The sequence below is a fragment of the Siphateles boraxobius genome, unplaced genomic scaffold (assembly GCF_051911475.1).
Source record: "Siphateles boraxobius isolate OS27281-9 unplaced genomic scaffold, OSU_SipBor_1 41, whole genome shotgun sequence".
NCBI classification, from domain to species: domain Eukaryota; kingdom Metazoa; phylum Chordata; class Actinopteri; order Cypriniformes; family Leuciscidae; genus Siphateles; species Siphateles boraxobius.
The window spans coordinates 33,944,673-33,962,077 of NW_027509042.1; the positions used below are offsets into that span (position 1 = coordinate 33,944,673).

Sequence of the window (17,405 nt, forward strand, 5' to 3'; positions counted from 1 at the left end):
TTGGGATACATGTTCTGACATCAATCAGCTTCAGCTTTACATGACAGCAATTGGCATTTCATTTAAAACTACCTCTATTACCCCTGTTAAGAGATGGAACAAGACAGAACAAAATCTACAAGCTAATCAGTATCCTTTTTATTTAAACATTTGCCTTAAAGTTTAAACATTGTCTGAGGGGGCTTTTACACTGGGCTCGTTTGCTGCGGTCCGAGCCCGGGCGCGATTGTTCCCGGCGCCCCCCGCAGCGTTGGACTGGTTTCACACTTGATTCTATCGAACTCTGGTGCGTTTGCGTGCATCTTACGTCATTGCAAACGTGCACGGCGCATGATAGAAAACACGAGGTCAATATATTGTGTTTTTTATTAATTTGGTGCTATTATGCATAGCTGAGTAAACAACGCAGGTTAACTGTGTGTGTGTGTGTGTGTGTGTGTGTGTGTGTGTGTGTGTGTGTGTGTGTGTGTGTGTGTGTGTGTGTGTGTGTGTGTGTGTGTGTCGCATAAGCTGTCTTTCCGCTGCTTGCAAATGGACTCTTTTGAGGAGACAGTGGATTTCCATTAATTTGTTCCCCTGATTGCACAATGTGTACAATTGCACAATTGCACAATTAATAGCACTATGCGCGAAAACACTACAGACTCACTCTTGTTCATATCCAAGGTAAATCTTCATCCCTTACGTGTGTTTTATTTAACTTAATACATCATAATCGGCTAAAACGCATGCGCATGATACTTTAGCTACTTCCTGAAGAAGTGCGCACTTGAGTCCGTGTTACTGTCACATACACGCGAACCGCAGCACGGTTCGGGAGCAACCAAACTCAGACCACCTCCTCCAGGTAGTCTCGGGTTCGGGACCCAGTGCGCACCCGGGTCCCATGACAGCGTTCACATTAGCGATTTTTCATGCGAGCCGAGCCCCATTCCGAACTAAACTGCCAGTGTGAAAGCCCCCTTAGTAACATGTTCAATTACTTAGTTTATTATATTAACACATTACTTACGGGTGCTGATCATATAATTAGAATATCATCAAAAAGTTCATTTATTTCAGTAATTCCATTCAAAAAGTGAAATTTGGATATTATATTCATTCATTACACACAGACTGATATATTTCAAGTGCTCATTCCTTTTAATTTTGATGATTATAACTGACAACTAATGAAATCAGTATCTCAGAATATTAGAATATTGTGAAAAGGTTCAATATTGAAGACACCAGGTGCCACACTCTAATCAGCTAATTAACTCAAAACACCTGCAAAGGCTTTAAAATGGTATCTCAGTATAGTTCTGTAGGCTACACAATCATGGGGAAGCCTGCTGACTTGACAGCTGTCCAAAAGACGACCATTGACATGCACAAGGAGGACAAGACACAAAAGGTCATTGCTAAAGAGGCTGGCTGTTCACAGAGCTCTGTGTCCAAGCACATTAATAGAGAGGCGAAGGGAAGGAAAAGATTTGGTAGAAAAAAGTGTACAAGCAATAGGGATAACCGCACCCTGGAGAGGATTGTGAAACAAAACCCATTCAAAAATGTGGGGGAGATTCACAAAGAGTGGACTGCAGCTGGAGTCAGTGCTTAAAGAACCACCACGCACAGACGTATGCAAGACATGGGTTTCAGCTGTCGCATTCCTTGTGTCAAGCCACTCCTGAACAAGACACAGCGTCAGAAGCGTCTCGCCTGGGCTAAAGACAAAAAGGACTGGACTGCTGCTGAGTGGTCCAAAGTTATGTTCTCTGATGAAAGTAAATTTTGCATTTCCTTTGGAAATCAAGGTCCCAGAGTCTGGAGGAAGAGAGGAGAGGCACAGAATCCACGTAGCTTGAAGTCCAGTGTAAAGTTTCCACAGTCAGTGATGGTTTGGGGGGCCATGTCATCTGCTGGTGTTGGTCCACTGTGTTTTCTGAGGTCCAAGGTCAACGCAGCCGTCTACCAGGAAGTTTTCGAGCACTTCATGCTTCCTGCTGCTGACCAACTTTATGGAGATGCAGGTTTCATTTTCCAACAGGACTTGGCACCTGGACACAGTGCCAAAGCTACCAGTACCTGGTATAAGGACCATGGTATCCCTGTTCTTAATTGGCCAGCAAACTTGCCTGACCTTAACCCTATAGAAAATCTATGGAGTATGGTGAAGAGGAAGATGCGATACGCAATGCAGAAGAGCTGAAGGTCACTATCAGAGCAACCTGGGCTCTCATAACACCTGAGCAGTGCCACAGACTGATCGACTCCATGCCACGCCGCATTGCTGCTGTAATTCAGGAAAAAGGAGCCCCAACTAAGTATTGAGTGCTGTATATGCTCATACTTTTCATGTTCATACTTTTCAGTTGGCCAACATTTCTAAAAATCCTTTTTTGTATTGGTCTTAAGTAATATTCAAATTTTTGGAGATACTGAATTTGGGATTTTCATTAGTTGTCAGTTTTAATCATCACAATTAAATGAAATAAACATTTGAAATATATCAGTCTGTGTAATGAATGAATATAATATCCAAATTTCACTTTTTGAATGGAATTACTGAAATAAATCAACTTTTTGATGATATTCTAATTATATGACCAGCACCTGTATATTACACATGCAGTGACTAGATATTTAGTCTTTTGTATTTTAAATCTGTTTTCTCTCAAGATTTCTTCCCTTTATTACATAGACATGGAGTTTTTTGTCCTTGCCATGGTCACCGCTGCTGTTGTTGAATATTTAGGCATATTTGTCTCTAAAGCTGCTTTTAAGCAATATGGGATTTAAAATACAAATAAAAATTACTAAAAACTTTAAATTTAATAACAATTTGTTTGTAATTATACATGGTCTGGAGATCCTATAATGTGATCACATTATAATATTAAAAAAACAGTAGTATTTATTTTAAAATGCAGTAGAACTAAGTAAGTGTCCTGTGTACAATACAATCTTGTTTGTGTGAAATTTCGGTAACACTTTATAATGTCTCATTTGTTAACATTAGTTAATGTATAAACTAACATGAACTAACAATGAGCATATGTTGCAGTATTAATTAATTTTTGTTAATATTAGTTCATGAAAATCCAGCTGTTCATTATTTGCTCATGTTAGTTCACAGTGCATTAACTAATGTTCACAAATACAGCTTTTGATTTTAATAATGTATTAGTACCATAATTGTTGAAATTAAAATTAATTAAGATTAATAAATGCTGTAGACGTATTGAACATTCTTAGTTCGTTAACTAAATTAGTTGACTAGTGAAAAAGTGTTACCGAAATTTCTTTAATACAGGTGCTATAAAGATGTTCACATTGAAAAACATGGCCAGTTACTTAGCATAATTTTTCCTTTGTCAATAAAAATGTTTCCAAAAGAACTAAAGCATCAAACTATACATGTCACCAAGCATTGCACAGAATTGAGCAACAGTGCGAATGCAGCAATTTTCCCTCCCTGTTTGGAACATTCAGTTATCACTCCACGTTTGCTCCACTACAGGTTATCCATTTCCCACTCCTGCGTACTGGTGAGCAGAACCCATTTCTGAGCGATCCTGGAGCGAAAGAAAAGACTGGAGGTAAAAATCCCATACCTCTAACTCCCCTAATTAGCTTCCACTGGATACTGATCACATATTATAAGGACATACTAAATATCAGCCTGGAACACCACTTGGCCAATCAATTAACATAATCACAACTGTTGAGCAATAGTAATTATTTAAACTTTAATACTTAGCTGCAAATAATACTCGTATCACTGTACTCTAAAGTTATAGAGTAATCCTTGCCATGTTCGGCTTCCAAACATTCCTTATAAAATTATTTTATTAACCCTGACAAATATAACTTTTTAACATGACAAACAACAAAAGACATCCATATCTGACAATGTCTCGATCCGAAAATGTACAATTAGATTTTGATGAGGTTTAAAAAATAAAAATCTATTGCTATTCCTAACAATTGGACTATAAATTTTATGTTTATAAAATGATGAAACCAGGACTATTCATACTAAAAATAATAAAATGTCCGGTCCCACTTTATATTAAGTGGCTTTAAGTACTATGTACTTACATCGAAAACTAAGTATAATGTACTTATTGTGTTCATGTTGTATTGAAAAAAAACTTTTGCTGCTATTGAGGTGTGATACGGGTAAGGTTAGCGGCTGGTGTGGTGCTATGGGTCGGTTTAAGGGTGGGTTAAGGTGTAAGGGAAGGGTCAACTGTGTAATTACAAATGTAAGTCGCCTACATTAATTAATTACAGCTGTAATTACATGCAGGTATTTTCAAAATATAAGTACAATGTAAAAACATGCATGTACACAATAAGTCCATTGTATCAAATTATTAATTCCAATGTAAGTGCATAGTACTTAAAGCCACTTAATAAAAAGTGGGACCAAAAGTTTTGATTTTGAAGTAACAGTTAAAGAGATGGAGAAACTCCACCTGTAGGCACAATTCCTTTGAATCTCATGTCTTGATGCTGGCTCCATTATGTGCGGTTGTGCAATCACTGGCAGCTGATGCCATGGGACTAAGTTCAGTGGCTATGGCTACTTCCGTAGCCTCCTGTCCTGATCTTTGATTGCGGTAATGACACGTGATGATAAAGGCACTACATCCCAGATAAATCACAGTCAACAGAGTGAAGTAAAAGAAATAAACAAAAAACTGCAAGAGAAAGAGAGAAACAGAATCAGGCCAAAATCATTCTGCATTATGTTACTGTAATTTCTTCTTTTTTATTAAACGCAAGGATCCATTTCTCAATTCTTGGGTCATTTTTTCAAAACTCTTGATCAATGTTTATATGTGAATAAAATAATAAATTCAATCTGTTCATCATATAAAGTTTTACGATCTTTATTAATTTTTTGAAGCGTCAAAGTGGTAGTTGTGTGGACTGTAAATGGAGGGACAGAAAGCTCTCAGATTTCAATAAAACTATCTTAATTTTTGTTCCAAAGATGAATGAAAGTCTTTTTTTGTGTAAACTAACCCCTTAAACATAAGTTTAAAGTAGCTGTACCCCTACACAGGTGTTTGTCTTTCAATTTCATTACCCTCTATACAAAAGGGGGATAACTTAGGAATAATTTTGAACCGTAATGTAAACAATAAATATGTAACATATACTGCAGGGAGGTTTCATTATTGTTCTGTGAAAATATTTTACAAAAGAAATCATTGTGTAATGATGTCCTTAGTTTTAAAGGTCATTGTTTATTGTTTATGACAAAGTGTTTTTTTTGGGTGATAAGCTTTGCTAGTGTTATGGAAGAAAGAGTTGATTTGAGACATGTATGAAGTGTTTTGGTAGTTTTAGAGCATTTTGATTGTGAAATCAACTGATGTGCCAAGCTGAAAGTTAGTAAAGGGAACTGTGTGAAGAGTTTTGGAAAAAGTGACCCAAGTATTTAGTATTGGTCCTGTTTATCTGTGTGTAACTACAGTCGTGCTCAGAATTAATGGCACCCCTGGTAAATATGATCAAAACTGGCTGTAAAAAATAAATCTGCATTGTTTATCCTTTTGATCTTTCATTAAAAAAATTGCCAAAAATCTTTCATTGAAGTAAAAGAATTGAAAGTGGGGGGGAATTCACATTATGAAATAAAAATGTTCTCCAAAACACGTTGGCCATAATTATTGGCACCATTTTATTAAATACTTTTTGCAATCTCCTTTTGACAAGATAACAGCTCGGAGTTTTCTCCTATAATGCCTGATGAGTTTGGAGAACACCTGACAGGAGATCAGAGACCATTCCTTCGTACAGAATCTCTTCAGATCCTGTAGATTCCCAGATCCATGTTGCTGCTTCTCCTCTTCAGTTCACTCAACTCATCAGGTCAGGGAACTGGGACGGTCATGCCAGAAGCTTCATTTTGTGCTCCGTAACAAATTTTTGTGTTGATTTTGATGTTTATTTTGGATTATTGTACTGATGGAAGATCCAACCACGGCCCATTATAAGATTTCTAGCAGAAGGCGTCAGGTTTTGATTTTTTATCTGTTGATATTTGATACAATCCACAACTCCATGTATCTGAAGTCCAGGACCTCTGGCAGAAAAATATGCCCACAACATTAAAGATCCAACGGTATATTAAATTGTACACATGGGGTACTTTTTATCCTTGTGTGCACCAAACCCATCTAGCGTGTTTGCTGCCTCTTTTTATAGTTTCTATGACCACAGAACCCTGTGCCGTTGAAGTTCCAGTCATGTCTGACAACTGAATTTGCTGGAGTTTGTTTTTGGATGAGCGAGGAGGATTTTTATTGAAACTCTCTCAAACAACATGTGGTGATGTAGGGGTTGTTTGATTTTTTTTTAATAGGCTTTCTGACCCCAAGGCTCAATTAATCTCTGCAATTCTCCATCTGTGATCCTTGAAGAGTCTTTGACCACTCAAACTTTCATCCTCACCGTCCATTAAGGCATCGGTTCCCAACAGGGGGGTCTCAGCCCAAAGGGGGGCCTCAGCGAGCTCTCTGGGGGGGTCGCATCATATTTTGAAAAGTTTTGAATAGCGAACATTAAAGCAGCAGTCCGTAACTTTTTTGTGTTAAAATTTACTAAATTTATATAATGAGCGAGTACATCATGAATCCATTTTCCAAACCGTGTTTTTGTCTTATCCTGAGTCACTATGGTACACCTATAATAAGTGTTTATATTGGGACTATTTTACACTGGTTCGGGTCGTACCGCTGTGGTGTAGCCCAGTGCCTGCGTGACTTGCCATAGACATAATGACGCAATCCTCACACTGATTGATAAAGCCTCACAAATAACATGCAAGTATTGAGGTCCCAGACACCATTTTGTAATAGCCTATATTAATTCTTTTTTTCCTACACACCAGTTTGAATACTGATATTTTTGTTATTGCATTTCAAATAGGGCCAATTAATAGGCTACTCCTAGGCTTATGTTTTTAAATTACAAATGGCCTACTGATGTTTTTGTTATAGTATTTTCAGTATTATACGCTATTATTTGTGCATAAACATATCTGGTTATAGTAATGAACATATGGTCTGTTTAAAAACAAAACATTGTGGCATCCTTGCTGCAAGCTTACAAGAGCGACAATATCATTAAATGTGAAGGGGGGCCCTAAAATATTTTCTTGGGAAAAAGGGGGTCTCGGACAAAAAAAGGTTGGGAATCACTGGATTAAGACAATATAGACACACGTCCTCTTCCTGGCAGATTCGTAACATCTTTAGTTGATCGGAACATTTTAATTATTGCCCTGATGGTCAAAATGGGGATTTTCAATTCTTTAGCTATTTTCTTACAGCCACTTTCTATTTTGTGATGCTCAATAATCTTTTCTTTTGATGCACATCAGAACTATATTCTTTGTTTTTAGTCATTGTGATGGATGCTTAAGGGAATTTGGCCTTTGTGTTTCCTCATATTTAAACTCCTGTGAAACATGAAGTCATGGCTGGACAATTTCATGTTCCTAGTCACCCTAGTGTGCTAAAAAAGGTAAACATTAATGGGAATATACTTCAGAGATATTTTACCCGTAAAAAAATTATAGGGGTACCAATAATTGTGGCCGACGTGTTTTGGAGAAAAACATTTATTTCATAATGTGATTTCCACCCCACTTTCAATTCTTTTACTTCAATGAAAGGTTAGATTTTTGGCAATGTTTTGAATGAAAGATCAAAAGGATAAACAATGCAGATTAATTTTTTACAGCCAGTTATGAACATATGTATCAGGGGTGCCGTTAATTCTGAGCACGACTGTATTAACAGAAGTCAACCTAAAATTTTACACACCTGAGAATGCACATCCAAACCCAATCCACTCTTATCAACCACAATTATAGTGATGACCGTCTTCAGAATTGTTCCAAGAAAAGTGTTTACTCCAAACACTAAAGCACACAATTCTTTAGTGAGAGAGGAGGCAATCTGGAAACTGAAAGGAAAAACACAAAATGAATTATTTACGGACAAAATGCAGAGAACAGACATCTGGATAATTGTAAAAAAATAAAAATAAAAATAAAGATTATTTTCTTTAAATAGTTTCATTTCCTTAGTGTTTTTTTAGCTTCTTCAAAAGATCCACATGTTTCAAACTACAACAAACTTCATTTTCTTGCTCTCTGTGAAATAAATGTTTTTACAGGTGCATACAACTCATCTCCTCCTCAGTCACTTCAAAACATTTTATGCAATATGCACCATCGTTGTTTAATGTGGGTTTTTAACAAAAAAAAATTATACAAATAGCTTTATATCACTCACATGGCAATAGGCACAAGAAACTGGTAGAAGCCTCTGAAAAGGGCATATGACACATAGCAAACCCATATATTTCCTGTGATGCCCATGAGAAGCAGTAGACCGGCCTGTGCCGCAGTAATCAATCCAATCACCAGTTCAGACCACAGATTCCATCGAATTTTCACATAGCCTGCTGCAAATGACGCGATTGCACCTATGGAGCACATGAAGTGTGATTGTCATTGACAAACGTCTATTCTCACCAAGTCCACATTTGTGTAGGAAAATCTGAAAAACTGTTTGCAAATATTTTTCTTCTTGTGTGACATTTACACCATGGGTTCTTCATTCCCTGTCGCGGAGAGATGCTTTCCTGCAGAGTATAGCTCCAACTCTGATTAAATGCACCTGAATCAACTAAAAACTCAGCAGGGAAGTGGCTTTCCAGCACTAGGAATAAGTAATCCTGGTTTACATGTTTTTGTTGTTGTTGTTTTTGTGTTTGCCAAGCACGTGTCATGTCCAAGCTCAAAATTTGAGGAACATGAACTTTGCTTGTTCTCGCCAAATAGTAAACCATCATGTATCATGTAAACCTCAATTAGGATTTTGTTCATGCGGAGATAATCAAACGTCAAGATCCTAGTAAAACAAAAACAAAAAAAATGTAGGTCACAATGACTTGCGTTGGGAACTCTGATGACCCATTATTGCTAGTGTAGGCCTACTGTAAGCAAGCAGATAATTATTGGCCGATTTATTGGTCGATAACCAATAAATGGCTGTTATTATAAATCCATAGTACTTTATTTTTTTTAAATAATTAAAACAAACAAAAATCTAAAACTGTATAGTTTGTCAACTAACGTGGTTTAATTATCGCCCAATGCAGTTGAAAATACATAGTTTGATGTACTTTTAAGAAATAAACATAACTCATGTTGCACTACTACACATAAATGCAGAGCTGTTATCATTACACTCACACAGCAACTCACAATGACTTGCCCTCTTAAAACAAAACGCATAAGTTCTGAAGTGGAGATAAAACAGAAGTAGCAACAGATCTTTGATTCCATATTGTGACGTATATCCCAGTTTTTCAACAGATTACCAAAAAAGAAAAACATGTAGGATGGGGACTTGATTCTATATCAGTTAATTCGATGAAGGCAGATCAGAATGCAAACTTGCAATCAAATGTAAGAAAGGGTCGAGGTTTAAACAGACTAAAATGATTGGAGAAGTATGGCATAAAATCATATGACATTTTGATTTAAAATTATCAGATCAAAACACATGCATGGGTGAATTGTTCAAAATAAGATCAATAAAATTCATAAAGAAATACAGGGTGAATTTTTATTTTATGCCGACTTTTTTTTCATCTTTGCCATAACTTATTGCAATCCCAATAATTTTGTGTAAGATGATGAAAAAATAAATCAAAAAGTGTTTTGGAGGCTGATAACTCATAAATTGTGCATCTTTAATTTTGTACACTGTTTTAAGTAAGCGGTGTTTAAGTAAGTAACACTGAAATAAATCAACAGTTGGTAATAGGCAGTTACCCTTGCCAACTAAATATTTATTAATTTGCTTAAAGGGATAGTTCACCCAAAAATAAAAATTGTGTTGAATGTAAACCAAACAGTTGATGGGCCCCATTGACTTTCATAGTATTGGTTTTTTCAATCATATGGAAGTCAATAGGGCCAATCAACTGTTTGGTTACTGACATTCTTCAAAATATCTTCTTTTGTGCTCATCAGAAGAAATAAATTCATACAGGTTTGGAACAACTTAAAGGGTTAGTTCGCCCATTTAAGACATGAAGTTGTATGCAATCATTACCAGCACTATAGTGTATACACACTGACCCACTCTGTTGTCACCCCCCTGGTCCGAGTTCTGACCGCTGGAAGTTTTTGAATGAAGTAATCCCGGCTACTTTCCGGGGCCACAAAACTGTGCGTTTTTACGTGAAAAAAAGATTTGCGTTTCAAAGCTTGATTAATTTAACACAAAAAAAACACGCCGGGCAAAATTCATACCTCAGTTTTAATGCGGCACTATTTTCCTTCCGTTTCTATCAATCCGCGCTGCTGTCAATGTCAACAGTGCGCACGTGACGATCAGCTCTTCCATAGTGTTTACACAATCGATCGACAACAAGGTAAAAAATATTAAATTAACAATGGTGCGAACTTGTAAATTCCCAGGCTGTGACAACAAGGATGTGCCGGGATCAAAGTTCAAATTTCATCGTTTTCCTGTATCAAATATGAATATGAGACAGCTTTGGCTGGTTGCCATCGGCTACTCAGCGGGAGCTAAATTATCTCGAATAAAGGATTTTCGTGTGTGTAGTGCTCACTTCAGCGAAGACGATTACATCTCCAACCAAGGAGGAAAAGGAAAAAACATGATTTTAAAGAGTTTTGCTGTACCAGTACCATGGGTAAGCTCTATTTACTAACTTTATGATCCCATGTCTAAACTGTACGGTAAACAAGATGATGTTTAGACTCCATTATAAAACACGTGAAAAGATGTGTAAAAAAAAATATATATATATATTGTTACAATTTGCTGTGAAAAATATTTGATTGAACACACCATTTGTCATTCATCCTGCCTCTTGCTACAGCTGTGGTGGGCCCAGCATCAGATTGGACAACTTCTCTGTCCTCTCGCTCTCTCTCTTCCCGTTCTTTGTCCATCTGCTCAAGTTCGGCATCGGTATACTCCGGTTCATAAAGATATCCCTTTGTCGTTGAGTTAAAATTACTGTCTTCATCTGATCCGTCTGACACTGTGCTAAAATTAGTTTCATCATCTGAAGTTTCGTAGTCGGACATGTTGTCGGCGAGTCGCGCTATCAACAGCTAATCGTCACGTGCGCACTGTTGACATTGACAGCAGCGCGGATTGATAGAAACGGAAGGAAAATAGTGCCGCATTAAAACTGAGGTATGAATTTTGCCCGGCGTGTTTTTTTTGTGTTAAATTAATCAAGCTTTGAAACGCAAATCTTTTTTTCACGTAAAAACGCACAGTTTTGTGGCCCCGGAAAGTAGCCGGGATTACTTCATTCAAAAACTTCCAGCGGTCAGAACTCGGACCAGGGGGGTGACAACAGAGTGGGTCAGTGTGTATACACTATAGTGCTGGTAATGATTGCATACAACTTCATGTCTTAAATGGGCGAACTAACCCTTTAAGGGTGAGTAAATGATGACAGAATTTTTGGGTGAACTATTCCTTTAAAGAAATCAGAGTGGATCCTACTTAAAAAAACTGATTCTGTGGTTGAGATTATTTGTTGTTGTTTTAATTTAACAAATACAGCAACTACAGCAAGATATAATCCGTCTTACCTAATAATGTAGAGGCAGCCTCAACCGCTCCATTGTAGACATGCTTGTTTTCTGTGGCAGGGTAGACTTTATTCCACAGGATGTGCACATAAAACACAACTAAATAGTAACCAGTGGAGTTGAACACCCACCACAAGCTCCAAAGCCTTAAACTAGGTACCTTCACAACATTCTTTAACTCCTTCAGCATCTGAAAAAACACCGAATTTGCCCAGGAGAGGGGATTGTGGTTTCTGCCCAGTGCTGCAACACTGCCATCCTTCTTTTCTGGATTAATTCTGGCCAATTCCGATTGAGCGGCTTCTTTCCTCTCCTTCTCTAGACGGGCTTGGTTGAAAAACATGCTACGTTTGGGCCATGGCAAGCAGAAGGACAAGAGTAGCCCAAAAATGACAAACCCCAGAGAGACCACGCTTAACGTCATGTATGATACATTCCCTAGTGACAAACACATCTGACCCAGCACAGAGCTCGTGAAGACTCCCATGAGCACAGCTGAGCGGGAGTAACTGGCTACACGCTGGTAAACCGTCGCTGGTACTAGCGAGAATATGTAGGAGGAGTATGCCACACGGGCAGCCATGGTGATGCCGTAAAAGAACTCCATAAACTGCATCTCCAGCAACGAGTAGCCCAAAAGCAGCAAGAGCCAAATGGAAACATGACTCAAGCTCTGAAGGATCAGCACAGGTTTGTAGCGCAGGTAATCTGTCAGCAGAAACACAGGCACCAGCACGGCCATGTAGGAATATGTGAGGACTGGGGTGATCTCATTGGTAACCTGAAAAGATCACAGAAAGTCATAGTTACATCTTATATGGGGTAGAGGGAGAGAAGGGATATTTTAACACTCAAATGTAACATCAGTAATAACATAATAGACAATGCACTTACCTCCACCACCAGGAGTATACAGTGTGAAACATCAGATTTTGAATTATACCCATGATTAATTGTTAGCATGATTAATAGCAGTGTGAAACAAGATAGCCAAGGATTCCATTTTTCCAGGGTTTAGAATGACTCAGGGTTAAAGTGAGAATGTGCCATCTGAGATGAGGGTATTGTACATGGAGAGCACATGGCATCCCAGAACACATTTGATTTTTATATTAAAATGTGGCCAAGGCATAGATTTTTTAAAACATTAAAAACATTTTTTACATTTAAAAAGTGTATCTGAGGTTTAAAATATTCTTAAATAAGTATTTTACTCATCAAACTTTTTCTTACTGTGTGTTCACATTCTGTGTAGTTTTATGTATGTACAGATATGTAATAGTACGGCCCTTTAAAAATGGTACCCTTAACATTTACAGTCATACTACAACTCAGCAGTTTCACAATGAAGTGCTACTTTGACTGTCAGGAAGAACTCTGCAGCTGAGCTCGCTTCAGTGTGGGCTTGAATAACTTTTTGTATTAAATTTTAAAAAAAATCACGTTTTGTATTGAATAACTTTAGTATGTTCATATAAAATAATTCACATTTATGGAGCTTTTTCATTATGGTTACATTTATTGCATACCACTATTACAATACAGAATAAATGTAACATCAGCCTTTGTGTACTTCTAGTTTAATTGTATTCGACTAGTTTAAGTTTTAAATTTAACTGACACGGGTAATGACTGTTAATATACAGTTGTGGCAAAACTTCACAGCGACAGGCAAAATATTTTCTGAACAAATAAACAAAAACCAAATGAATGATCCCTACTAATGCAATACATAGAATGCATTTAGTTACCTTAGCAGGCAGCCTGAAAAAAAATGTCCCTTTTTTGTCTAATCAGATACATAAGTATGACATATGTAACAGTTCTTGGGTGTCCTTTTAGTTAGAAAAACATTTTGAACATGTAATAAAATATATAATGTAAAAGAGAACTTGGGCTAAACAGAAGTTTCTTAATCAGTGACAGACACTGTGCTACAAACAGATAAAAATATGGCACCTGGTCTACTTTGCAGTGGAAAATTCGCATACAGTTATTCTCTGCATGTGGTTGACTAATTTTTATGGCTTTTATCAAATCATTGCAACTGACCTTACTAAAAAACATTCAGTTAGAGCTTTATAAGTTCAGTACAGCTCAGGCAAATTCATTTTGTAATTCAGGATTTAGAAGTGTTTACAAAAAATACATTATGTGGTTAATTAATAACTCTAATGAGTGGGCATGATCTAGCTCCTTCCTCAAAGCAAATCTGACCCACTTTGAAGGAATGTGAACTCTGACCACATTCACATGGTTTGCCAGAACCCAGCAGCTGTGTCAGAGTTTTAAGACCAAGTTACACAATCATAACAGTGTATCGACTAAGTATTGGCAACAAAATAAATACATACTGTAGTATGTAAACAGTCTTGAAAATTGAAAACAAACAAACAGTATGTTTTATCATATTGAATAAAGTCACTCAAACAATTTCATATTTTTTAAGTGTTTTTTCACAGACTAGAATAAGATTAGAATAAAAGTAGAATAGCACCACACCTGATCTCTGGTGAAGTTCTTCTCTGTACTGAGCAGGTATGGTGTGATAAAGGGCTCTCCAGGCTTCAGCTGCACCATGAACCCATAGAAACAAAGGTAAACAACAGACCATATCCAGGAACTGGTCTTCTGCGTTTGCGTTTCCAGGTCTTCCTTGGTTTCAAAGATGACTGACTCGGGAGCCACATTTTCCGCAGTGTGTCCATTGTCATCAATCCTCATTTCCTCCTTACCACCCTCTGCCCTTTCATTGCATATAATCACTTCCACCATGTTACAGCAATACAACTGATGCTGTAAAGCTGAATTGTTTAATGATGTAAAAATGCAGAAGGAATGTTAACGTCCAAGTTAATGCTGAAGGCTTAGCAGTTTAACAGAGCTCACAGACTGGTAAAAACAAAGCGACTGCACTAGCCAGTAAATCCTAAGACATGCGCCGTGTTAACTATTACTGGAAGCTGAGAGGACACTTTCATAATGATACAGCAATGTGTTAAACAGCTACAAATAGACATTTTTTTTGTGTGCAAGCATTCACCTTTGCTCAACTTCCAGGTTACAGCACCGTCAAAAGTGCTACCTAACTGGAACGTACATTGTGATTCTGTAAAGAAGCACAAAGTAAATCAAATTGTTAGTTTGATGTTTATAATGAAATTTATATATAGTCAATTTAAAAGTAGTATATAGATCAGACTGGTTTTCTTGTTCTGGGGTCTTTAATAACTAAACAATAAATATTAAACAAAATAGACCAAACTTAAATTTCTACAAGACAGCATGAACAATTACAGTAATGTGTTTTTCAAAGGAATTTTCAGAGAGTTCTTGGCTCTAATTCAAGTAAACTTTACTGTAAACGTGCAGTAACACACTGAGTGATGGCACTTTATTTTACAGTCCTGTTCCCCATACACTAGCCTATGTACTTAATTACAATAACTAGGTACTAACTCTGAACCTACCCCTAAACTTAACCATAACCAATTTAGTCACCTTATATTACCAAGTAACGTTACTTTCTTGGGTAAATGCACGTAAGTACACGAACTGTAAAATAAAGGGCAACCCGCTGAGCAAATTGCATTTATTCACAAATGTAAGTTAATGTCTAACAGCGCAATGTCAACTCTAATACACATCTAACGTTAATGACGACCAAATCTGCTTGTTAAGGGTAACAATATATCTTACTCTCTTGATATTGTTTGCATATAATCCTACTAATGTTCAGGTATGCATGGAGCTGATTCGAGTTAAACTTGCCTGTTGTTTTTCCTGCGGTCAATTTAAATCCTTTCGTGCAGAGTCTAATAATCTATGAGACTGAAAATATTATAGTACAAGTTATTTATGCACACCGCGACAGACTTTAACCCATCAGAACGGGATGATAACACGTACCAAATAACGTTATGTCACTGAGAACCGTCCAGTCTAAAATTCACGAGACACATGCCTGCCGTCGCGCGCGCACAATGACACACTGACTGTCTGCGCATGCGCACCGGATGTTTATCTTAACTTGGTGAAGAACAAATCGTACTTTTGAGTCGGATCTTTTTAAGGAACTCTTCATTGAACATTTCACAAAACTGGTCTGAATGATTCGTTCTGAATAAATCGGTCTCGAGTAAACTGACACTGAACGGATCGATGTATCTTCTCTGTCTCTGGGCAGTTTCATGAAGCTCTTATTTCCACGTAAAATATTGTCAGTCATATCATTAATGTCAGTCATGTCAAAACAGAGCTGTTCATTCATGATGTAAGATTGTATAAGCCAATAAAAATGTTCAATGATTTTTGGGAATCTCTTATTGGTTAACGTTTATCTACAACATAAATTATATAACGACGTTAATACAGTTATTCATCAAACGTGAATTTTGAAGCCGAGGATTCTGCAGCTGTGTAATGTGTTATGATGCTTTGCCAAAAGAGGGCGCTCCAAGCATGAAATTTAAGTGAGAAGGTGTTTACTAATCAGAAACTCTATTTTATGATTGTATTGACTGAGGTAAGACTGTATGTAAATAAATAAGATAATCTCTGAATAAGGCTATCAAGACTTTAAAAATGTCTGAGCTTTACGAAGTATTTATTTTAAATGTATACCCGAATGCACCCTTGTGTTTATTATAGCGAAAAAATGACTTAACTGGACTGAACAAAGGCATCAAATAGACTGTTAAAGAGTCCTTGTCATAATCAAGCATGTTTTATCTTTAAGTTACTTATTTGATTTTTTTCTCAGCCATTTATTCACAGCATTAATAAATGCTGTGAGAAGCTTCCATTCACTCTCTTTCTTATCCACATAACATAGTAAATCCTGCATTAGCAGTCACATCACTTACTACTGAAGTTCAAGTGCCAAGAAAGTTCATTGTGCACATCACACTCTGAACTGTGCTCTCTCTCTCTCTCTCTCTCTCTCTCTCTCTCTCTCTCTCTCTCTCTCTCTCTCTCTCTCTCTCTCTCTCTCTCTCTCTCTCTCTCTCTCTCTCTCTGAAAGGTTCATTTAGCTAATGGAAAATAACTATTAATATAGTAAGTCATATCTCTTATCACTGACAAAATACATACAACCAATATAGTCACGTCACCCTTTATATTAGATGTCTTTAATTACTATGCACTTACAAAACAAAATGTTAGGTAGCCTACGTGTACTTATTGTTTGTGTTCATGTTGTTTTGCATAACACTTTTGCTGCTATTGAGGTGGGATATGGGTATGGTTAGGAACAGGTTTGGTGGTATAGTTAGGTTTATGGGTGGGTTAAGGGGAGGAGTCGGGTCAACAGTGTAATCATAGATGTAATTATATGTAATTACAAAAAATGACAGTTGTTATTACATGCACATCTTTAGTATGTATCAATTATTATTGTATTGTATCAAATCATTAATTTAATGTTAGTAAATAGTAGTTAAAGACACTTAAAGTCAGCATGAAATCAAAATTGATGATTCTTGTTTATTATGGAATATTGTAGTTTTTTTATAAAGGAATTATTCATGCACATCCTTATTTTTTTTAAAAAAAACGTCAATTTGCCCTCGTAATCTTGAATCAAATACAAACTGTCATATGAGATCACAGCAATAGCAAATACCAACGATCCAATACATTTTTTATAGAAGAAATCAAGTCCGTTGACTTTTTTATTTTTCTTGTTGGAGAAGCCGTTTCACTCTGAGCAGCAATATTACACACATCAACAGTAAAGAACACA

At 36.9% G+C, this 17,405-nt stretch overlaps 1 protein-coding gene across 7 annotated transcripts; it reads right to left on the minus strand.

Moving 5' to 3' along the window:
• Positions 1 to 116: 116 nt before the first annotated feature.
• slc19a1 (solute carrier family 19 member 1) lies at positions 117 to 15,660 on the minus strand. 7 transcript variants are annotated; one of them, XR_013193047.1, is made up of 9 exons: positions 15,569 to 15,660; positions 15,431 to 15,490; positions 14,162 to 14,768; positions 11,660 to 12,440; positions 8,301 to 8,493; positions 7,827 to 7,968; positions 4,464 to 4,688; positions 2,463 to 3,557; positions 117 to 1,162 (listed from the first exon to the last, which is right to left on the minus strand). XR_013193047.1 is itself a non-coding variant. In XM_077199235.1 (9 exons), the coding sequence occupies exons 4-8, from the start codon at positions 14,432 to 14,434 to the stop codon at positions 4,488 to 4,490; spliced, it is 1,590 nt and encodes a 529-aa protein (XP_077055350.1). In that variant the 5' UTR covers positions 14,435 to 14,463; positions 14,703 to 14,768; positions 15,431 to 15,490; positions 15,569 to 15,660; the 3' UTR covers positions 117 to 3,557; positions 4,464 to 4,487. The 7 variants fall into 7 exon arrangements, 5 of the variants coding, with proteins under 5 accessions (XP_077055350.1, XP_077055351.1, XP_077055349.1 ...); XR_013193049.1 differs by having other exon boundaries at positions 14,162 to 14,463; positions 14,703 to 14,768; positions 15,431 to 15,603; XM_077199235.1 differs by having other exon boundaries at positions 117 to 3,557; positions 14,162 to 14,463; positions 14,703 to 14,768.
• Between the last annotated feature and the right edge of the window lie 1,745 nt (positions 15,661 to 17,405).

Coding starts and splice junctions, on each gene's coding strand:
- slc19a1 (XM_077199235.1), bottom strand. CDS start 14,434: ATGGTGGAAGTGATTATATGCAATGAAAGGGCAGAGGGTGGTAAGGAG. Junction 12,441..14,161: donor AGAACTTCACCAGAGATCAG/GTGTGGTGCTAT, acceptor TGATCTTTTCAG/GTTACCAATGAGATCACCCC. Junction 4,689..7,826: donor GTTTGGATGTGCATTCTCAG/GTGTGTAAAATT, acceptor TTTCTCTTGCAG/TTTTTTGTTTATTTCTTTTA.